We start from the raw sequence: 23,983 nt of genomic DNA, 5'->3' as shown, positions 1-23,983 counted from the left end.
GTGAAATAACAGCTTCAAGGCAGTCAGCACCCAGGATTTCTTGGGGTGCAAAAATATATATTTCAGGCAGCATAAAATACAAAATCCTGGTGCGTTTTAAAGAAAAAGGTGGATCGTCTAGTATGTTTGTGTGGGATTGTAAGCACCTACAGATTGTCCCCGACTTACAATAATTCACGTAGCGACAGTTTGAAGTTACAACGGCGGTGAAAAAAGTGACACGGCTGTTTTCCCCACTTCAGACTGTTGAAGCATCCACATGGTCACGTGTCATGGCCCTGTCGGAGCCTGAATCCACAGAGGAGGAAGAGCAGGAGCAGGGGCTGACGGAGGTCGAGGGGTTGACCTCAATGGCTTTGGAGGAATGCGGGAAGGAGCAGGACGAGGGACCCCCTCAGGCACGGGACAGCCTGCCAGCACGGAAGAATGAGGGCAGGACAACCGCGAGAAAGGGGAAGAGAGGGCAGGCAGTGGAGATGAGGAGCAACGGAGCTCAGGCGACAAACAAGGACCGCCCCCTCCTGATCCCTGAGCACGGAGAGTGGAGAGGAGACAGGAACAGCATAGGCCGACCCGACAACTCAGGAGGAGAGCGCCCCGCCCCGCTTCACAAGGCACACCTGTGGACTGAGACTGTGGGGAAAGGCATTTATCGGAAACAAGTGCTGAATTCATGGAGTTTTGTATGCCGTTGCAGAAGCCGGTTTGCTGGACTTGCCTTATTACGGCTTTTGTTTCTTTGCCTCGCTGGACTTCTCGTCTTGAAGCTGATGTGCTAACTGCGTTTTGTTGGACTACTCGCAGCCAGAGGCTGCTACAGGTGTGTGTGTGTGAGAGAGCACTTTGCTCCGGGACTTGCCATAAACGTGGGAGCGTTTGGGGGAAAAGTTGGAGCAATAAAGGGGAATTCAAACTATCAGCTGGCTGGGTTTTGCCTCCCTGCCTTGCCCCAGGTCATCAGTCATGTGATCAAAATTTGAACGCTTGGCAATTGGCTCATTTTTATGACGATTGCAGTCTCCCGGGCCCTGGGATCATCTTTTGCGCCCTTCTGACGAGCAAAGTCAAAGGGGAAGCCCCCTTAACGACTGTAATGAATCATGCAACAATTGGGGCAGAAAAAGTGGCAAAAATGGGGCAAACCTCATTTATGAAACTTCTCACTTAGCTAAAAAAAAAATATGGGCCTCAATTGTGGTCGTAAATGGAGGCCTACCTGTAATGCAAGGCTTCATTATAATACAACCAACTTTGAACAAAGGGATGTGGTGGCAAGTTGAGGTCAACCTGTGTTTATATAACGGGTGCAGGAATTGGGATCCCATAATCGCCATTTGTGACTTTCCCAGCTGTGGTTCCGACAAGTCAGTAGGAAAAGCCAGATTGGCTGAACTGCAGTGACTCATTTAACAAAGTGGCCAAAAAAGGTTTAAATTGGCCACGACTCACTTAACAACTGCCTTGCACAATAATAGGCTTTCTGCTTTTAATTGTTGGTTATATGTTGAGGATGACTTACATTTTCTGATGGATTTGTTTCCAGGGACATTTTTCCTAAGTTGGCGAAGGCAACAATAATAAATGATATTGTAATGTGTTAAAATTTATATACAGGTCATCCTCGACTTACAACAGCTCATTTAGTGACTGTTCAAAGTTACAACGGCACTGAAACGTCCGTTGCAGCATCCGCATGGTCGCAGGATCAAAATTCAGATGCTTGGCAGCTGGTTCATGTTTATGACGGTAGCAGTGTCCCACATGATCCCTTTGGCGACCTTTTGACAAGCAAAGTCAGTGGGGAAGCCTTAACAACCAGGTTACTAGCTTATCAACTGCAATGATTCGCAGGAAAAGTCATCAAACGGGGCAGAGCTCACTTAACCTGTGTCTCACTTAGGAACAGAAAAGTTGGGCTCAATTGTTGGGCCGTAAGTTGAGGACTCCCTATCCTAACTCCCAGTAGGAGTGGGTCTGTTTTATCCCGAGCCAGGGTGGCTGCCTTTTTTTCTTAGAAAGCAGAACAATGACTTGTTCCAGAACCCTTAAAGAGGAGGGGGGATGGCTCCCCCAACCCAACCCAGACCCTGCCGTGTTTCCATGGATCCGTCACTCATTTCCTTACACTCCCAACAGGTTCAGCTTCCAGTCTCGGTCATCCACAATCAGTGATGGACAAAGTTACCGGGGTAAACGATGCCTTGTTACAACAGGTGTAAGACAGAGGTGAGTATTCAGCAGGTTCGGACCGGTTCTGGAGAACCGGTAGCAGAAATTTTTAGTTCGGAGAACCGGCCAATCCCACCTCTGACTGGCCCCGCCAACCCCATCTCTTCTCTGCCTCCCATTGAGTCCCAGCTGATCGGCTGGGTCTCCTTTGGTTGCCCTGCACAGGAGAAGGGAGCTGGAAAACAGGTTAGTGGGGTGGGGAGGGAAGGGGGATTTTGCAGTATATCCTTCCCCTGCCACGGCCACCAAGCCACATCCACAGAACCGGTAGTAAAAAGGTTTGAATCCCACCACTGGTGTAAGCCTACAGGGTTGGGCTTTGCACAGACCTGAGTGAATTAAGAATATCGTCAAAATCCACAAGCAGAGGAAAACTGCGGACGACGTTAAAGAGATGCAGCTCAGACAGGAAGTGGGTCAGCAGACTTCTTGGGCAGAGCTTGTATTTAGTTTGGGATCTAGTGAAGTGGGCTGGACTACTGTAAGGCACAACTTGCAGGGCGCCCTTCAGAGCCTCGTCAAAAACTGCCACAGAGTTGGGGGCGTTACTCAGCAGGACGAGTCCCAACGCTCGTTTTGAAGCGACGGCAACAGCCACCAGCAGGCTATTTCACCGACACTGGCAAATAGTCCCTGACTTACAACAGTTCGTTTCACGACCAGAGTTACAACGGCACTGGAAAAATGTGACTTATGACCGTTTTTTTCAGTTATGGCCTCTGTATCATGTGATCAAAATTCAGATGCTTGTCAATTGGTTCGTATTTATGACCGTTGCTGTGATCCCCTTTTGTGACCTTCTGATAAGCAACGGGGGGGAAGCCAGATTCACTTAACAACCAGGTTACTAACTTATCAGCTGCAGTGATTCACCTGCAGCGGCAAGAAAGGTTGTAAAACGGGATAAAGCTCACTTAACAAATGCCTCACAATAACATAAATTTGGGGCTCCGCTGTGGTCCTTAAGTCGAGGACTGACTTGTACCCTGAAGGGTCCCCAGAGGGCAGCAACTCAACGCCTCCTTCTCCCTTTGCCTGCCTTTCCGTATCAGCCTCCTTCCCAACCTCACCTGTTGCAAAGTGATCTTCCCGAACAGGATTTCCCCAACCGTGTCAACTTTTGCGACGCATGGACTTCAACTCCCAGAATTCCCCAGCCAGCACTCAAAAAACAAACAAGGAACGAGAATAGGGAAAGAAACCAAAACAACCGAGTCTTGTTTTATTGAGAGAAAGCTCAGCTTATTTAAAACAATAACCTATTCCAATGGAAACCAAAACAAGGGTCGGCCCAACAAGCCGCAAGGACATTCTCCCCGCTTGGCACAGGCCAACGGCGTTGGGACAAAACGGAGGAGGAGCCGCACAAGCGTGACGTCCTGGCTTGTCTTTTGGCCTCGGTGATTAATTGCCGTCTAAAATGTCACGAGACTCAAAAGGAGACACCATCAGATAAGCTGGAAATACAACCCTACGTGTATATAAAGTGTGAGCTTCCGACTTTCAGCTCCCTTCTGGCTTGTGGGCCGTCCTTGTCTTTGGTCTTCCGAGCAATTATGGCACCATCGCTGTGTGTGTCTTAAGCGCACAAGATGACGCGTCTCCAAGGAGAGCCCCAAGGGGCTGCAGAGAGGAATGGCAGAAGGCGGCGGTCATCTTCCAAGGCCCGAGAAGCCAAACACAAAACACACCGACACACAAGCAGCGCGACAACCCCGTGTTTTGTGGTATCTTCGCTCCGGGATTCGGAGACGATGGCGGTGTGAGATTGCGGAGTTTGTGGTCCAAGGGAGACCAAGTAAGGAAGAGAAGGGGAGGCCGACTCTTCTACTGGCCAAACTTACACAGGGTTGAAGCACTGCCCTTCCTAAAGTTGAGGGTGAGTTAAAACTCTAAGATTGCTTCATGCTACTGCATCATTAAATTGGGACTAATTTAATAACTCCCCCTATGGTCTGCTACTTAAAAAAAAAAGGGGTGGGGGAGAGAAAGAGAGAGAGAGGGAGAGAGAAAAGAGAACAGCACGTTCTTGAGTGAGGGATGATGGTTCTTAAAACTAACTGGCGACGTTTTCTTGAAATGTAATTTCCCCCAGGCCTTCCATTTTCCTTTCCCCAACTCTCAAGATTCAGCAGTGAGGACAAAGAGAAAAAGACTTTTATGTGTGGTTAAAACGTAAAGGCTAAAAGATCTCTCACTGCTTTTTTTGTTTTCCTTTTTTTTTAAAAAAAAAAAAGGATGCAAGGATGTTCTAGAAATATTGTTGGTTTTACAGCAGGAAAGTGTCAGAAGAAACATCTAAGTTGTCTGCTTAGGTTTCATGTGTCACCTGAGAGAGAGAGAGAGAGGAGACAGAATATATAATTAGGCTCAACGAATGCATTGTATCGTGGGTGTTTACACACACACACACACACACACACACACACACACACACACACGAGTTAAGGGCAAATCCAAATATCCCAATCCCATCCAAGGATGACTTCAAAACACAGTGTCAGCCTTGGAAGTCATTTTTTACTTGGAAGCTTCGAGGCTGCCGCATTCAGTGCCTGAGGGAATTTGGGAGGGGGGATTTCATAGAGAGGAGGAAGATTAGACACAACAACATTCCTTTCTCAGACAGTCAAGGACATGTTGCCCTGCCCCTGGAGGGGAGCGACTGGAGGGGTGTCTCCAGTTGGGACGAAGATTTGATTGGGCCGTGTGATGGACTGATGGGTGCAGGGGAGGGACCTTGGACTTCTCTTTTGAACTCTCAGATGTGGCTTTTCCCAGATGTGCCAGTATGACGACTCCAATACAGTGGAACTTTGAGGAATTGATCGCCTTGGGAGTTTATTGGCTTGGAGTTGGTTAGTTGGACTGCTGACACATAGCATGAAAAGAATGCCAGCTGGGAAGTATGCGAGACTCATGTGCACTAAAGGATATGAGTTTGCGGGGGGGGAAAGAGTTTTAAAAATATTGAATTGTGACAACTCTCTTATATGGACAGGTTCTGGGTGGCCACCGATTATGGGATCAATTCATCGCACTCATATACAAACAGAGCAAACCCCTCTCTCTCTCAGCACTGATGATGTTACCTAGTTGGGTAATGAAATATCTGGAAGGAAATCACCAAGCTCAGAAAGCACCAAGGCCTCCACAGTTAACCCTGAGCTACAATTATTCCCTTCTACCGGTAATACATTACATCTTCCCGGTATTCCTGTTAGGTGAGTGGGATAGGGCAATAATGCCGAATGACCTTCACCTGGCTGAGTAGATACAAGGTGCAAAGGGAGGTTCAAATTGGGGTTACATGCTCCATCCTTTCCCAACTTGGTATCCTGAAAATGTGTGGGATTGCAACTTTTGTCCCTCTTGTGTAAATAATGCGAGTCGCAGTCCAAGAACTTTTAGAGGGTATTACTGTGTTTCCCTGAAAATAAGACTCTGTCTTATATATATTTTTTTGCCACCAAAAAAGGCACCAGGTCTTATTTTCGGGGAATGCCATCCATTGACTAACCTCATTTGTGTGGATCGCCCTCAGCCTCCTTTTCGCTGTCAGAGGCCTTCAGGAACTTCTTCTGCAGCCGGCAAGGCTTTCCTGAAGGCCTCCGCAGCCAATAAGAGAGCTCTGGATCGATCCAGACCTTTGTTATCAGCTCCAGAGGCCTTCAGGAAAGCCTTGCCGGCTGCAGAAGAAAGGAACCGGCAAAGGCAGGTATTGGGGTATGTGAGGCCTGGCTACAACTGTCCAAAGGTAAGTAGTAAGGCGGCTGCACCCACCCTCGATCCCTACCCTATGTACTCTGGAGTGGGTGGGATCTTAATTAGGGCTTATTTTGGGGGTAGGGCTTATATTGGGCGCACATGTTTTAAAAAAATCAAGCTAGGACTTACTTTCAGGATAGGTGGTATTTTTGGGAAAACGGGGTAGAACACAGAACAACAGGGTTGAAGGGGACTTCAGAGGTCTTCTAGTCCAACTCCCTGATTAAGAAGGAGACCTTATACCATTCAGGACCAATGATTGCCCAATCACTTCTTGACTGGTAATGGGAGCACCCACAACTTCTGGGGGCGAGCTATTCCACTGACTAATTCCTCTGTCATAATCAGCCAGGATGATGGCATTTCCTGACCGAGAAGACGCGGACTTCCTTTTCCGTTGCTGTTATTTTTCTAAAGCAAATCCAGAATTTCGAAAATGGGGTTTTCTTTCCATCTCTGGATGGTGGGGTGCAACGTGGCCATATTGGGCGACTCCCACCTGCCGTTGCTCGGCCCTCCCAGGAATCCTACCTTGCCGTGAGTTTAGTTTGCATTCCTCTGACGCACATTCTTGTCCATGTTGTTTGCAGTGTTGCCTTTTCTGGGAGGCAAGAGGGAAAGTCAGTCAGTTCTAGACCTTAAGGATGATCTGTGTCAAAGTCTAAACTAGATTAGCAAGTAGGTGGAGTCTAGGACCTATGCTGATACTTCACACACACACAGACACACAATTAGAAAGCTCTGCCTTTCACCTACCCTCTCACCTACCCATCTGATCAGAGACAGCAGGCAGCCCGTGTTCCTCAAAGTTAAAAGCGAGTGTCTCTCAACCTCGACAACTTGAAGACGTGTTGACTTCAGCTCCCAGAATTTCCCAGCCAGCTGTGAGCTACGCTGAGATTTCGAGACAAGACAATTTGAAGCAGTTTCTCAGCCTTGGCAGCTTGACGAAGCGTGGAGTTCAATTCCTAGGATTCTGGGCGTTGGAAGTCCACACATCTTCAAGTTGCCGTGGTTGAGGAAAATCTGCTCTGGCATAGCCAACCCAAGCCCTTGTGTTTCTAGACTTTAAAGCAGGGGCGTCGAACGCAAGGCTCACCCGCCGGATCTGGCCCGTGGGGGCGCTTAAATCTGGCTCACGGGGCTGGCCTGGAAATAGCAAAGTGCCTTTTGGGGGCCTCTGGCAACCAGAATGGAGCACTGGGGTGTGTGTGTGTGTTTCTGGGCTCCCCACAACCCGGCAAAGTGCTGCAGGAGGCCATCCAGGCTGAAAATGGGGTGTGTGGGGGTGTTGTCCCCCTCCCTCCGGTGCCCTGTTTTGGCTGGCAGGGTGTTGCAGGAGCCGTCCATCCCACGTTCCTCTCTTGGCCGGCCTGTGGAGGACAACTGTTAACACTGATCCGGCCCTCGAAGAAATCCAGTTTGACACACACACACATAGACACACACCCCTCACTTTAAAGGACCCATTAATCCTTCTCCTGCTCCCCCTCCCCCTCCCCCACTTTGGGCCCTGTGGGTTGCTCTTCCCTCCCCTCTCTGTTTCCTGCCGCTCCTCTTTCACAACCTGCCAGCTTCAGTAAGCAGCCTCTGGCTTAACCCTGGTTCCCTCAGGCAGGAGGCAGCCTCCTGAAGAGCCTTTATGCCTGCTCAGGTAGTTGCAGTTGGGCACATCCAGCTGGTTGTCTAATCTCCCACCCACAAGTGGCCTCAGGAGGTGATTTACCAGGAGGAGTGGGGGAAAAGGATTCTTTATACTTACAGGGGTGCAGAGCCTCCATCATCATCATCTTTGAGCAAAGGAAGAGAGGAGGAGAAAGACTGAAGTCAGCAAGAGGATTTTGGCGAATAAGCAAATCATACTTTGTCAGATTTATTTATATATACATTTATATTTCCTATTTATAAACCGCCCAGTTTCCTCAGAGAGGCCGGGCAATTAACCTCCTTCATCCCCAATTCATTCTACTGTATCTATCTATCATCCCATCTATTATTTGTCAAAAAAAATTAATAATCCCTAGCTTTTAACACGTCTACATTCATTTATTTACATCCCACCTTTATTATTTTTATACATTCTGTTTTCCCCACAACAACCCTGTGAGGTGGCTTGGGCTGAGAGAAAGGAACTGGTCCAAAGTCACCCAGGTGACTTTCCTACCTAACGCGAGACCAGAATTCACAGTTGCCTGGGGATTGGCCCAAAGTCACCCAGCTGATTTCTGTGCTTGAGGTGGGAGTAGAACTCATGGTCCCCCAGTTTCTAGCCAGGTGTCTTCACCGCTAGATAAACTAGCACATGGGCACTACGATCATACATGGATGACAAGACAACCAGGGCAAGAGCAAGAGGTGGATTTAGTTTGGACTTCTTCCATTTACCACAAAGGGTTAACAGGCAGCAGCAAGAAAGAATTTAATTCAACGTTAATGCCAGCAAGTATGCCAAATTTACAAGCTTTTAAACCAGATAGGCACTTTTAAGCTGTCTGGACTTCAACTTACAGCTGTCTAGACTTCAACTCCCAGAATTCCCCAGCCAGCATGCTGGCTGGGGAACTCTGGGAGGTGAAGTCCAGACAGCTGTAAGTACCTGAGGTTGAGAAACACAGTTTTAAGCCAATCAAGAAACCTTCCTCTCCTCTTAAGACAGCGGTCCCCAACCTTTGCAGCTTGGTGGTCCAGCCCAGCACGGGGGATGGGAAGAGGGGATGGTTTTGTGTGAGTGGCGTGTGCGTGTGTGTATGTGTGTGTGTGTGTGGGGGCTCTCCCACCACTTGTGTGGCCCGGTTCTGAATGGGTCATGACCCGGTAGTGGGCTGCAGCCTGGGCATCCAAGACAGAAGTAGGGAACTATGGCCTCTTTATGACTGGAGGACTTCAACTCCCAGAATTCCTGCTGGCTCAGGAATCCTGGGGATTGAAGTCCACAAATCGTAACAGGACGATAGCTCCCCACGCCTGCTCTAAGGTTCTCCCTTTCCCTTTACTCCATTCAAAGAATTGCTGCAAAAGACAACGTATACATGAAGCAGGACTTTAACTAAGTTTATAAGGATGAAGAAAGTCAAGAATATTTTCCGGCTTGCCAAGAAAAATATAAAGAACAATGATTTAAATCTCCACAGCAAAGAAAAAATTGTTTTAAAAGGAAAGAAGAGAAGGGGGTGGCACAGGAGGAGGTGCTGAATTTCTGATTTAGACTGAAACATCTCCGGTATTTAAAGGAAAAATATTTTTTTTTTCAAAATGCAAACATGTGGAGGGAAAAACACTGACGAGAATACTTCCTAAGAGAAGAAATTCACTGCTGACAGCAGTGAAATAAGGCTGACATTGGCGAAGAGATTTCTCCGGGGATTTTAAAAACATTCCTGCCCATTGATTTATGCAGCAGTTATTGTTTTTGGCCCCCCACAGGAGACAAGGAACAAGGGGAGCAGATAAAGTCTCACTCAGCAACGTTTCCACAGTGCCCAAGACCACTGAAGTTGCCATCGGAGTGAGATTAATTTCCTTTTCAGGTGTGGAATCCAAGCCAAGCTTAGTATAATTAGGCAACCTAATGGGCGAACATGCAGGAGCCGCTTAAGGCAGGGGTCCCTAACCCACCCACCCATCCCCAGTTTGTGGACTGGCACTGGGCCGTGGCATGCCACAAACCAGGCCGCACAAACAAGCAAAGCCCCATCCGTGGGATGCAGGCAGCACACGAAACCACGCCCGGTCCAGTCCGTGCCCCAAAAGGTTGGGGTCCGTTGTCTTAAGGCATCTCAACCCTAGAGAATCTGACCCCTTACAGGCCTTCAACCCAGGGCAGGGTTAGCTGTCATTTTAAGGGACAGATCTCAACCAACCCTCTCCAAATTATAAGTGGCAACACAGAATGATTTCACTCAGAAAAGCCATTTCCCCCCCCCCAGGGAAAAGGATTGACAGCAATTTTTTAAAGGCTTTCCATTCTCGGCCTCTGTTAATACACGACCTCCTTGCAATTTCCCAATGTCGGGAAAATCCTGATACAGATGCACATAAGAGCATCTTGGCACCAGCTGTTTGTGGAGACTCAGCTGCACGAAGCGGACTTCAGCCGAATCTGTCCAGGGGATACTTAGTCCATTGATCGTGTAAGACGTGATAAACCCAAGGGCTGATTTACTCACTTCATAAATGTTAATTAAATGGCCCAGTCAAAAATAGGGCCAGGTTTATGTCTTTTACCATATTTTTCGCACTATAAGGCGCACTCCCCCTCCCCACCCAAAAAGTGGGTGGAAATGTCGGTGCATCTTATAGCAATAGCACTTAAAGACTTATATACCACTTTATAGTGCTTTTACACCCCTCTCTAAGTGATTTACAGAGTCAGCATATCGCCCCCAACAATCTGGGTCCTCATTTTACTCATCTTGGAAGGATGGAAGGATGAGTCAACCTTGAGCCTGGTGGGATTCGAACTGCCAAATTGCAGGCAGCTGGCTGCAGTAGAAGTAGTTTGCAGTACTGCACTCTGACCACTGCGCCACAGAGGCTCCTATATAGAGCGAATGCTGCCGAAGCCCCGCCCACCCGCCAGCCCCCGACCTTCGACCTCTGCCTCCCAGCAATTTGCCTCGTTGCAGCAAACAGCCCGGTCAGCTTCAACACAGCATGATTAGCACAAGTGGCCTCCTGGAATACCACCGCTCAGCTGTGGGGATTGCCACCGTCCGTCACCGTATCCATGCGTCCTATTTTTGGCTCATTCCAGCCAGCGGGGATCAGAGGTCTGGAACGGGCCAAAAATGGGACGCGCGAAAGGCTGAAAATGGGGTGCGCGGAGGCGGCAGTGATCCCCGCAGCCTGGAACAGCTGATCGGCGGTATTCCGGGAGGCCAATCCAATCGCCAATCAGCTGCTCGTGCTAAATCGTGCTGTGCTGAAGCTGACCGGGCTGTTTGCTGCAAGGAGGCAGAGGAAGATCCCCCCCCTTCCCCTCCCCCCCGTTTTCCTCCCCAAAATCTAGGTGCATCTTATAGTCTGGAGCGTCTTATAGTGCAAAAAATATGGTATATCGTTAGACATTTGTTGCTTTGACATGATAACGCATCAGAAGAAAATTGCTTCTGGAGGTGGAGTATGTGGAGAGCTGTCACAGAGACGAAAAATAAATTAACGGTGTTGGATATTCCTGGAAGGAGTCATCCATATTAAGTGAAAGAACACAAGGATCTCACCAACTTCCCACTCGGGTTTTGAGAGACAGAGATGAAGGAATTATCTCTTATTTCAGGGGTCCCCAGCCATGCAGCCACAGCCCACCAGGCCACGGGAGAGCTAGGCAAGCATGCGCACACAGAGCTCCACTCATGTGAGCAGAGGGTGCTTGTGCATGGAGCTGCATTGGGGCAAATGGAGCTTTGCGCGCAAGTGCCCTTTGCTCACGTGAGGGGAGCTTCGCGCGCAAGCACTACGGCCTCCACTCCACCTGTTTAGCAGGTGTTCAAAGTTGTGACAGTGCTGAACAAGTTGCTCAATATTATTGGGAGACCAGTCCTTCTTGCAGGTGTCCCTGGCTGACTTTTTGCTCAACGGTTGAATGTGGCAACTGGATGCTGATGTGAATTGCTGTCCTAGTACTCAAGACTTGTTTAATACCCACATCATGTTAGGAAGCAGGGACATACATGGGACCCAATTACCATGGTTAAATGAGGAAAGAGGGCAGACAGGAAGTCACCGACATAGGAAAAGGGACAGACAGGAAGTCCTTCCCGGCCAAAACAAAGGGTTATCTGGAAAGTCATGTGGTCTGTTTGGTACTTATTGTTTTTCGTATTTGTCATGCCTCCCCAGAACTAACTAACAAGTAACCGCACTTAGATTTATATACCGCTTCATAGCCTTCTCTAAGCGGTTTACAGAGTCAGCATGTTGCCCGCAACAAATCTGGGTCCTCATTTTACCCACCTCGGAAGGATGGAAGGCTTCAGTCGACCTTGAGCCGGTCAGGATCGAACTGCCAAATTGCTGGCAGACAGCAGTCAGCAGAAGTAGCCTACGGTACTACATTCTAACCCCTGTGGCTCTTTAGTACCAGCATATTAGAATATTATATGATTGCAATAGTATTATGATTAATCTCCCCCTTGCCCATTCCAGCACCTTACCCTCAGGAATCTCATTGGGCTTTCTCCTCTTCTCGTAGATGAAGATTATTGTGACCAGCACCAGCACCTCCGCTACAATCCCCAGGAATGGCCACAGAGCAGCCAGCCGGCTCCGCACCTTCAGGGTCACCTCAGCACTCCCTTCGCCCATTTCATTGGTGGCGTTGCAGACGTAAATCCCGGGGTCCTTCTCCAGATCCAAAGAAATGACCCGAAGATCCGTCTTGGTGCCATTGGATCGGATGTAGAATCTTTCTTCAGTGCCGTTGGCAACAGGCTGGAGGAGAAGAAGGGTGTCACTAGCTCCAGAGGCAGACCCTTAGAAAGAGCTACAGACAAGTCCTCTGCAAACGACCACCATTGAGCCCAAAGTTTCTGTTAAGCAAGGCAGATGTTAAGTGAGCTTTTCCCCCGTTTTATGACCTTTCTGGCCACCATCGTTTAAGCGAATCGTGGCATTTGTTGAAAGTTAGTAACACGGTCATTAAGTGAATCTGGCTTTCCCACTGACTCTTTGCTTGTCAGGAGGTCGCAAAAGGGGATCACATGATCCTGGGAAACGGCAGCCATCGTAAGTCTGAACCAGTTGCCTGAATTTTGATCACATAACTGCTGGGGTCCTGCAACGGTTAAGCGTGAAAAACAGTCGCATTTTTCAGCAATACCTGAGTGGTGCAAACAGGTCTTGGAACTGTTGAAAGGACTGCATTGTCGCTTGGAGATAGATGATGTCGTAATCCCACCCACCCCCCGTTCCAAGAAGGCTCCACACCCATTTGCACCACTCAGGTAAACCTCCAAGCGGCCTCAACGACTCTCTAAAACAATGCAAATGACCAGATGACTGCAAGGAATATAAATCCCTACATTCCCCACTATCCCAGTCAGAGCTGAAGAAGCTTCTTGGATGAGAAGCGAAACGTCTTCAAAGAAAAACCAGAAAGTCCAGTTGCCTCTTGAAAAAAGCACCTTTGGGACACCATGACCTGGATGGCTGAGAATCTCCATGGACCATTACGAGGGTCGTCTATGGCTTAGGGCGTGCAAAAAACCATGTGGCTTATATTGAGGTTTGTGGCATGTAAATCACGGGGGGTGGTGTGTAGCCCTCCACCTTTTTTTTTTTAACCTTTGGTTTAAGTCTGTTTTTTGTTTTATTTTACTTTTTAACTACATCTCGTTGTACATGGCTGAATGGCTTTTATCTGTAAATCACGCAGTCACTCAGATGAGATGGGCCATATATAAATTTAGAGGGTTTTTCCCCCCCCCAGCCCTTGCGGGGACATGATAAAAATTAAACCTGGGGTCCTGTTTATTTTATTTATTAAATTTAGAAACCACCCATTCCCCTCACCAAGGGACTCTGGGTGAGGTACAAGTAAAGTATTAAAAACATTTAACCTTTTTCCTCTCGTGTGCTCCACAGTTCTATGCACTCCTTCCACCGGATTTTGGGGTGGGGGGCGGGACGGGACACACCCTTATCAGTTGTATAATCAGAAAAAACAATCTACTGGGTCAAGACTTTGTTAGTGGCTAATCAGACCCTTTTAAATAAAAAGAAAGCATTTTGGCTTTTTATATCGACGTACTCACCCGCCTTTAAACTGAGTATATAATGCTATTTAAAAACTGGTGCTGGGTTTCTAGTCAACAGCATGAGTCAGCAAACGTTGTACAGATGGTCCTTGACTTAAGACCACCATGGACTCCAGAATTTCCTTTGCAAGGCAAGGCAGTCGTTAAGTGAAATTTGTCCCATTTTATGACCTTCTTTGCCACAGTTGTTAAACAAATCACAAGGCAGTTAAGTGCATCTGACAAGATTCTAAATGATTATGTGACCATGGACAGGGCGACTGTCATAAATAAATGACAGCCCAAATTTTAACCACATGATCAAGGGGAGGTGGTGAGTGTGAAAACGGATCATAGGTCACTTTTTTTCAGTGCCACTATAGCTTCAAAATGTCACTAAATGGATGGATGTATAGGGTCTCAGGCAGAGGTGGTATTCAGCAGGTTCTGGAAAACCAGTAGCGGAAATTTTGAGTAGTTTGGAGAACTGGCAAATCCCACCTCTGACCGGTCCTGCCCCCATCTCTTCTCTGCCTCCCATTGAGTCCCAGCTGATGGGCTGGGTCTCCTTTGGTTGCCCTGCACAGGAGAACGGAGCTGGAAAGCAGGTTAGTGGGGTAGGGAGGGAATGGGGATTTTACAGTATCCTTCCTTTGCCACGCCCACCAAGCCACGCCCACAGAACCGGTAGTAAAAAAAATTTTGAATCCCATCACTGGTCTCATGCTTGAGCAGGGGTTGGACAAGAAAACCTCCAAGGTTCCTTCCAACTCTGTTATTCTTTATAACCAAGAGAACGGCGATACTTTCATACAATATATACAATACTTGGAAATGTACATCAGGTCTTCTGAAAGCAAAATCTCACCTTATTGGCTAGAATCAAAGGGGAAGATGACTTCGAAAAAGCTTCCTCTCTTACCGTAACATGCAAGACGAGGCAAGGAGGGCCCAGGAGAGGCGCCCCTCAATGCGAGTGACACTGAGTTGGCCACGCCCACCCAGTCACATGACCCACCCCCCCCCAGCAACGCCTACCCAGCAGTCATTAGGGCTGAGACCTGGTTGTTAAATCCCACCAGGAAGTCGCGGGCTTCCTGATTTCAAATGGGCTTTTCTTTTTTTTTTTTTTTTACAGGTACGTATGTTAACCTCTCTCTTCAATTCACCACCTCTGAAGAAAGACCCCTAACTGGGACTCTTGACATGGTTTCTCCATAAGCAGCCAGGACACTGAAGTGTGGAGGAAAAGCAGGAGAATCCGTGGCAGGGAAGGCGCTCACCTGAGGCACCTGGTCTACCATCTTGTACCAAGTCCACTGGGTAACAGGAGGGTAAGAATTGCATTTGCAGGCCAGCGTTATGGAGTCGCCTTCGTTTCCGTGCTCCGTCTTCTTGTAGGGCACCACGTGGGGAGCAACTGCAACGGGATATGAGAAAAGCCAGTAGGTCACCATCAGTTCAAAGAGGGGGCGGAGGAGAGGCTGATCGAGGAAACCCCCCCGCCTATAAACTCTCGTCCATCGTGAACAGCAGATTTCTTTGCAAGGTCTGGGAATTAGTTATTTGGGGACAGAGGTGCAAAAGGCTGGGAAAACACAGGAATGCCATCTAGCAACTGCAAAGACTTATATACCGCTTCATGGTGTTTTCTAGCCCTCTTTAAGCGGTTTACAGAGTCAGCCTATGGCCCCCAACAATCTGGGTCCTCATTGTACCAACCTCGGGAAAGATGGAAGGCTGGGTCAACTTTGAGCTGGTCAAGATCGAACTGCCGGCAGTCGGCAGAGCTAACCTGCAACGCTGCATTCTAACTAGCTCATTATCGTATCATAACCTCCTTCAATTTATCATCCTTGGGAGGTATTCGGTTATGAATCCCACAATTCCAGTATGGAAATAGCAATCCGATTTAACTAGAGCAGGGTTTCCCAACTATGACGACCTTAAGATGCGTGGACTTCAAGTTTCAGTCCCCAGGGCTGGCTGGGGAATTCCGGGAGTTGAAGTCCATGCATCTTAAAGTTGCCAAGATTGGGAAACCCTGACCTGGAGGATACCAGGCTGGTCTACATCATCTGAAACAGGCTTCCACGCGGATTTCCTGGAGACAAATATTTGGGTATTGTTATGGTCCCCTCTAGGTGATGAAAAATGGGTGACACTAGTACTTAAGGCTTATATACTACTTCATAGGGCTTTACAGCCCTCTCGAAGTGGTCTATGAAGTCAGCCTATGGCCCCCAACAATCTGGGTCTTCATGTTACCAACCCTGGAATGATGGAAGGCTGAGTCAACCTTGGGTTGGGCAGGATCGAATTCCTGGCAGTGGGCAGAGTCAGCCTGCAATACTGCATTTTCATCACTGTGCCACCACCTACCTACCTACCTACCTACCTTCCTTCCCTCCCTCCCTCCTAGTCCTTCTTTCCTTCCTTCCTTCCTTCCTTCTTCCCTCCCTCCTAGTCCGTCCTTCCTTCCTTTCCTTCCTCCCTCCCTCCCACTTAGCACTTATGTACCGCTTCACAGTGCTTTACAACCCTCTCTAAGCGGTTTACAGAGTCAGCCTCTAGCCCCAACAATCTGGAACCTCATTTTACCCGCCTTGGAAGGAAGGAGGCTGAATCAACCTTGAGCTGATCAGGATCAAACTGCTGGCAGTGAGCAGTGAATTAGCCTGCAATACTGGATTCTAACCACTGTGCCTTCATAGCTCCTTTTTTTCTCAGACTAGAGTGGCAGCTAGAGGAACTCATGAGCAGTGGCTCGTTCCTCATGCATTTGACAACACAAAGTCCTTCTCCTCTGTGTACAGATTCACCCATGGAAAGAGGGGAAAAAAGCAGAGGACTGAAGCACCCACAGCAGTTACCTTTCACGTACACCGTTGCTTTTGAGAGGGGCATGGTGTCAAAGACGCAGTGGTATTCTCCCGAGGTTTCGTAATCCACTTTGGGGATCCTAGGATTCAAAAACACACACACAAACACATACCAGCAGGTGACAAGTAGAACACACAAAAGCATCGCAGGAGGAGAACTGGGAATGGATATTGCCAATTGTAATTTCACTCAGAAAACGCAATGGTCACGGAGTAAAAGGAGCTACATTCCAGCATCATCCGGGGAAACCACCAGGAAAGGCTGGATTAGATTTCCTGTCAAAGCGTAGGACACACACCTAAAACTCCGCTGAGCACGCCTAATTAAAACTTTCTGGGACAGGGCTGGAATCTTGAGAGGAAAAGTTCCAGGGAGCCATCACAATAAAACAATAGAGTGGATGGAATAATCCCGACTGTCCAAGAATCTTCCATCTATAGATGTAGCTGAAGAGTTCAAATAACCAACCAATCGCTCCTTGTAGGATGGCATGTCTTGTTTTAATTTTATTTATTTGATTTATATTGCCTATTTGCCCATGGTGACTCAATTAATTAATTAATCAATTAATGCCCAAGGCTCTGGCACCAGGTAGTCAGATTGGCAAAGTTTCTACTGATTGCCTCTCTGGTGGAATAATAACGCTTTTTCTGAAGGATTTATCTTTGTTTTAGTGAAGTCCGATCAGAGATTAACATACGTAGCCTTGAACTTACAGTCTCATTCATTTGCTCAAAGCTACAACACTCCTGAGAAATGTGCAACCAAGTCTTTGCACTTACAACCAATGCAAGCCACATTTGGTTGCTTGGCACCTGGCTTGTACAGGTAGTCCTTGACTTACAACAGCTCACTTAGTGACCATTTGAAGTCACAATGGTGCAGAAAAAAATGACTTGTGACCGTTTTTCAGGCTTACAACCGTTGCAGCATCCCCAGGGCAACATGATTTACATCCGGATGCTTGGCAAGCGGTCCATATTTATGACGGCCACAGGTTCCCAGGGTCACGTGATCCCCTTTTGCGATCTTCTGACAAGCAACATCAATGGGGAAGCCAGATTCACTTAACAACGGTGCTATGTAATAATTTTGAGACATGCAAAACAACATTCCTAGGATAGTTGATAAGTAAGTAACCTGGTTGTTAAGGGAATCTGTTACTAACAACTGCAGGGATTCACTTGACAAATGTGGCAAGAAAAGTTGTGAAATGAGGCAAAACTCACCTTAACAGATTTCTCACTTGGCAGCATAAATTTTGGGCTCAATTGTGGACCGCCTGTATTTACGTTTGCAGCATCCGGGGGGGAGGGGGGGGGGAGGCGCACATGCACGCCATTTGCAACCTTCCCTTCACTTAAAGAACGCATGATTTGCTCAACAACTTTAACAACAGCTGCACTGCTTAGCAACAGAAATTCTGGTCTCATTTATGGCTGTAAGTTGAAGACTTATATAGCTACTCTTCTGGTTGTTAATTTGCTGGAGGAAGTGTACTTCCCCCTTTTCAGGAGATGTACCGTACAGGTAGTCCTTGACTTATGACCACAACAGATCCGAAAATTTATGTTACTAAGTGAAACAGTGAAGTGTATTTTGACCCACTTTATGACTTCTCTTTGGTTGTCGAGTGCATCACTACGGTTGTTCAGTTAGTAACACGGTCGTTAAGTGAATCTGGCTATCCTATTGACTTTGCAGGTCAGAAGGCCACAAAAGGGAATCACATGACCCCAGGACACTGCAACTGTGGTAAATATGAACCAGTTGTCCTAGCATCCGAATTTTGGTCACGAGACCCTGGGGGTGCTGCAACCGGTTGTAAGTGTTAAAAAAAAAAAAAGGACCCTTAAGTCACTTGTTTCAATGCCATTGTAACTTCAAATGGTCACTAAACGAACTGTGACAAGTCGAAGAACTACCTGTGTACCTTTAAATACTGTGGGCTCTTGCAGTGGTTAGCAGTGGGATTAAAACCAGATTAAAAAAAGAAGAAAAGCAATTATTTGGCACACTGCATTTCCCCGTTTTTGGGTTACACCTGCCACTGAGTGCCATGTTGTTCTCAGGTGAAGAACACCCAGCTATTCCCACCTCCTTTCTCATTTAGAACCAAGCTAGTATTACTGCCCAACATTCAAGCACCAGAGATTTCTGTGCAGTGACGGTCAGTTAAGAATTATGCTTTCTGCAGGCAAAGCATTTCAGGCTCGTTGTTAAGCTAATGCAGAGGTCTCCAAACTTGGCAACTTTAAGACTTGTGGACGTCAACTGCCAGATTTTTCCAGCTATGCTGGCTGGAGAATTCTAGCAGTTGAAGTCCACAAGTCTTAAAGATGGCGAGTTTGGAGACCCCTGAGCTAATGCATACAATTCATTACTCCCTTCCCCCACCTTACTAGCAAAATTCTGGTGAGGAAGAGGAAGAAATGGTTGTCAACTTCTTTTATAAGTATGCAGTATAATCTCCTGCATAATTCCTAGGAAATAATCTCTGTTAAAATTTGAAATTAAAAAAAAAAAGTTGACTCTGGGTACGTCTTACTGTGAAAAATGATTCCACTGAACGTTGTTAAGTGGGCCAAACAAGCTGTGAAATTTCCCCATTTTGCATTTGGAGGAAATATTCCATTTGGAGAAGTTGATAATTTTTTTAAAAAGGTTTTTTTATCCCCTTTCTTTCATATACAACTCAATGCAATCAACACGCGACTATTTCTTCCACCTCCTTTCTCCACAACAACCACCCTGTGAGGTGGGATGAGAAAATGTGACTGGCCCAAAGTCACTCTGCCCAGTTTTTCATGCCTAAAGCGGACTAGAACTCCCAGTTCTCCTGGGGATTGGCCCAAAGTCACCACGCCTAAGGCAGGACTACACCCGAACCATTACACCAAACTGATTCTGATAATTAACTCATGTACGCTTCACTTTAAAGTCACCTACATGTAGGAGGTAAAATCCAGAGCGGTCTCATTGGAATCAAGCCTGGTCTCTCCCTTCATCCAGTAATTGCCTTTGATAGGTGTCGGTGTTTCACTTATGTTACATGAAATAATCACATTTGATCCAGAAGTTACTTCAGGAGAGGTTGAGATTTTGGGCCCTGGTTGTTAAGAAGAAAACGAAAGTTAGGTTAGGGTATCATGGGTGTGTCAGCATGTTTTAAGCACCTCTTAAAAGAAGGAAAGAGCCCTGGGTTTTGACATAGGGTTCGGTCACCTGCATGACTAAGTAAAAGCAGCTCGGTTGCAGCACAGTAATGGCATTTAACTCCTATCATTAAAATCAAGGTTCTGAGGTTTGAAACAATGTGGTCACTTGTATAAATCAAGAAACACCAGGAAATTAACATCCATCTGAGGGATTTGAAGGGAAAGAGATTAGGAAGCAGAGGTAACAATCATTTCTAAGCAGCACATCACCTTCTAAGCACATCATTTTTCTAAGGTTAACTAATAACAAATACAACTACTGGGATAAATAAAATAGTGTATCTATGCATACAGACCCATTGAATGGTTCAAAACATTCTGGGTGCTTTATTTGTGATTTTGGAGTAAATGTATTTGCTTTATTGTTTCTTCTGCTTAAACACACGTACAAATTCTTCTCCTTTCTGAACAATCACCACAATGAAACATCTAGTTTCATTCTGGTCTCTTTGCAGTAAACTAAAGGAATATATTTATGAAAAATGGCTGTATACAGGTAGACCTCGACTTACGACCACAGTAGAACCTCAAATTTCCTTTGCTAAGCAAGACAGTAAAGTGAGTTTTGCCCAATTTGATAACTTTTTTTTTGCCAGTTATTAAGTTGATCACTGCAGTTATTGAATTAGTAACACGGTTGTTAAATGAATCATTGACTCCGCTCGTCAGAAGGTTGCAAAAGATGATCACATGACCCCAGAACACTGAAAGTCATAAATACATGCCAGTTGCCAAGCATCCAAACTTTGATCACGTGACCATGGGGACGCAGCAATGGTCGTGTGACAAATGTCATAACACTTTTTTTCACTGTCATCGTAACTTCACATGGTCGCTAAATGAATCATTGTAGGCCGAGGGGTACCGGTAGTTCAATTTTAGGCCAGGAGCAGAAATTGCATTAAGGATCTTAAGCCAGTGCAAGAAGAGAAATACAGGCAGCAATCCACAGCCTCTGGGTGATAATCGACCCCAATTTAAGCCCAACTCAACCACAGAGACTGTGGAAGCTGCACATTCCCTATCAGGCCTCTTTGCCTACCTAGGATGCAACCTACGAGCACAGTTGAGCCCAACATTTCTGTTGCTAAGTGAGACACTTGTTAAGTGAGCTTTCCCCTAGTTTGCAACCTTTCTTGCAGAGTCAATCTAAATGACACTTAGGTCACTCATCGCAGTTAAGTAACCCAGTTTGCTTGTCAGAACGTATCCAAAGGGGATCAAGTGACCCTGGGACACTGCAAACCGTCATAAAGATGAACCAAGCGCCTTAATTTTGATCACGTGGTCATGGGGATGCGGCAACGGCCTTATAAGTCGCTTTTTTACAGTGCCATTGCAACTTTGAATGGCCACTAAATGAACTGCTGTAAGTCGAAGACTACCTGTATTAGCCTTCGCCTGCCACGAAGGAGAATTTCTCACCTGATGAGGTATAACTAAGACGAAGTCACAAAGTCATAATTAGCAGAGCTATTTTCTTGGCATTTCTTTTAGAGAAAAACAATCGCACCCTAGTTCGTATGCACAGAGTACCCAAAAGGAGTATGTGGCTATTTTCAGGCTTTCTTTCTTTTGAAATTCAATAAATTATAATGACCATTCTTTGAACTGTAAGCAAACAGTATGAAATTTGGTGGGTGTGCAACTCCCCTTTCCCCCTCCCAAAGGTAAATTCACCATCTAAACAAAGATTTTAAGCACTGAAAGAAGTTTATTCAAGCTAACCGTCATATTTTAATCACCATTTTCAAGAGAAATATACTGCTACGAATATTTTCCCTGCCCGTAGTCAAGCCAACTCATCCAAGTCGGCCATTTCCCACAAGACAGGGTATAAAGGTAAAAGACACACCTGACACTTGCCTCCTAAAAATAAGTTTTTTCCATTTATCGTTTTGTTTTAAATGAGCCATTGCTGGAACAAGCCGTTTGCAAACTTCCTTCAGTTAAGGAACAGTTTCTCACACAGACACTCCTTGAACATCTACAAGGGGAGCTGGTCTACTTGCAGAGGTATTGAAGCCTGGATCTAGTTCATATGTTGCATTGGCTAGGCTGCACCATCACCTCATATGAACCAAGGATATGCGTATCTCAGCCTCGGGAACAAGAAAGCCATTCCTGACGCCGTTAAGGAATCCTTGATCGAGCTTTCAAGGGGCTTGAGAAGAATTTGAAAACCAAGATTGGAAACGCTCTTGCCCGTCAATGCAAGTTCAGCATTTCAGCCAACGGCCGTATCATTTTATTCCCCCCACACCCTCCCCATGTTAGAAATTTGACTTTTGCAGCTCTGCAAATGGAAGGATAGCCGACTGGTCATCCTACAGCCAAGAAGAACTAAGCCTATGACCTAGGTGGCAAAGAGAAAATTTGGCCTTGTCAGAAAACGGTTGCCAGTTACAACAAGCACAAATACAAGTTTGGACTGCAAAATTGTGCTCCTTGTAAAGTGGGGAAGCAAAAATAAATAAAAAAATAAAAGCACAACCGCACAGATGGAAGAAGAAATATCAGAGCGCGGGGTGGGAGGAGGGGTTTTTGGAAATGACTGGTGGAAGCAGCGCAGAGGCAACCTGGTCTGTTTCTCATGGGAACGTTGGGGGAAGAGAGGCAGAATTCCAACGGATCCCCAAAAGGGCAGGATCATTTCAACGGAGAGGTCACAACCCCACCCTTTTTTTGGGGGGGGAGCAAGGCTGCAGGTGGATCCCTGCGGGGTTCACGAGGGTCGGGAAACTGAGGTGCATAAGAGGGTCTTGGAAAGCCACAGGACACGGATGGAAGGAGAGGCGGGCGGGGGAGGGGGCATGGGGACGGTAACGTTGGAGACAGTTCGGTGTCCGTGGGAACGCCGACACGTAGGAGTCTGCCACTCACGCTTAGTGACAATGACATTCGCCTGGGAACGGATCCATTTGACTTTGGGGCTCTTCGACAAGTGGTTACGATCAGGGTCGTTGCTGGCCCAGCATTCGTACGTGCCAGAGTCTTTGATCATGAGATTAGTGATGGCGATAGTGCTTGAGGAGTGCCGCTGGTAGGTTGCGCTGATTTGGACCCGGTTCTGCCAGGCGCCATCCCACAGCTGTATGGCGGTACCATTGGGGTCAGCTCCTTCAAACCACCACTGGATTTCGGGGATGGGGTTGCCAATAGCCTCACAGTGCAGTTCCACACTTTCCTCTGTCAGTTTCTTTTGAGAGAGAGGTGACTTTATAAAGCCAGCTATGAGTTGAAGAGGTATTAGCAACAAATGGTTAGTGGGGAAAAATAAAATAAATAAAAAATAGTGCATTCAAAAAGAAGATATTTCTGATTTTTAAAAAGGGATAACAGTAACTCACAGTATACAGATTCCTTAATTGGTTGCTTATAGGTTACAAGACCCAGAAAGTATTGAAGCAGCAGAGCCTGGAAAGCTTCTCTTCCCTTGGTGAATGAGGGTGGAGAGCTTTCTAACAAAAAGTACCACTAGTGATAGCACTTAAGACTAATATACCGCTTCACAGTGCTTTACACAGCCCTCCCTAAGCAGTTTACAGAGTCAGCCTCTGGCCCCCAACAATCTGGGTCCTCATTTTACCAACCTCGGAAGGATGGAAGGCTGAGTCAATCCTGAGCCTGGTGAGATTTGAACTGCCAAATTGCAGGGAGCCGGCAGGCAGCAGAAATAGCCTGCAGTACTGAACTCTAACCACTGCGCCACCGAGGCTCTTATCACTAGCGATATTAATATGTTGCCTCCATATTCTTTCCCTTTACTCAGACTAACATTTTTCTTAAACCAAAAAATAAAAAAGGTATTCCAACTAAGAGGTGAAACAGAACCCATCGTTATTTAACTTTCACACTATGGAGGAGGCAACACTAGTGCATTTTACTAAAAGCAGTATTGAATATTTACCAAGTAACAGTTCAATGATCTGATGCATCATTGTGTCCTAAAGCAATTTGCAAATCAGGGCCCTGAAAAATAATTCACAGGCCGTTACAGAGCTCTCAAAAGAACCTTGTACACATGGAAAAGGCACGATCCAACCTCTCCTATGCATGTGTTTGTAAGGTCATTAAACCACGATCCAAAAAGATGGTTTACTAGTCTTTGCGAGTTCTTTCAGAGCATTGTCTTTTCATACAGGAATAGAT

The 23,983-nt window shown here is 46.7% G+C and overlaps 1 protein-coding gene across 1 annotated transcript in view; it reads right to left on the bottom strand.

Moving 5' to 3' along the window:
- Positions 1 to 3,418: 3,418 nt before the first annotated feature.
- The window catches only part of BSG (basigin (Ok blood group)), a 35,931-nt gene continuing 15,366 nt past the window's right edge, over positions 3,419 to 23,983 (bottom strand). Inside the window, exons 2-9 of the mRNA XM_087922697.1 lie at positions 22,715 to 23,062; positions 19,563 to 19,722; positions 16,604 to 16,692; positions 15,014 to 15,150; positions 12,150 to 12,426; positions 7,760 to 7,787; positions 6,529 to 6,598; positions 3,419 to 4,558 (exon numbers count right to left, since the gene is read on the bottom strand). Coding sequence (XP_087778823.1) covers positions 6,541 to 6,598; positions 7,760 to 7,787; positions 12,150 to 12,426; positions 15,014 to 15,150; positions 16,604 to 16,692; positions 19,563 to 19,722; positions 22,715 to 23,062 — 1,097 coding nt within the window. The 3' untranslated portion in view covers positions 3,419 to 4,558; positions 6,529 to 6,540. The remainder of the gene's footprint in view (positions 4,559 to 6,528; positions 6,599 to 7,759; positions 7,788 to 12,149; positions 12,427 to 15,013; positions 15,151 to 16,603; positions 16,693 to 19,562; positions 19,723 to 22,714; positions 23,063 to 23,983) is intronic.

This window comes from Pseudonaja textilis, chromosome 1 (assembly GCF_049901715.1).
Source record: "Pseudonaja textilis isolate UNSWEBS1 chromosome 1, rPseTex1.2, whole genome shotgun sequence".
In the NCBI taxonomy this organism is placed as follows: domain Eukaryota; kingdom Metazoa; phylum Chordata; class Lepidosauria; order Squamata; family Elapidae; genus Pseudonaja; species Pseudonaja textilis.
This window is presented reverse-complemented; position numbering and strand designations above follow the sequence as displayed.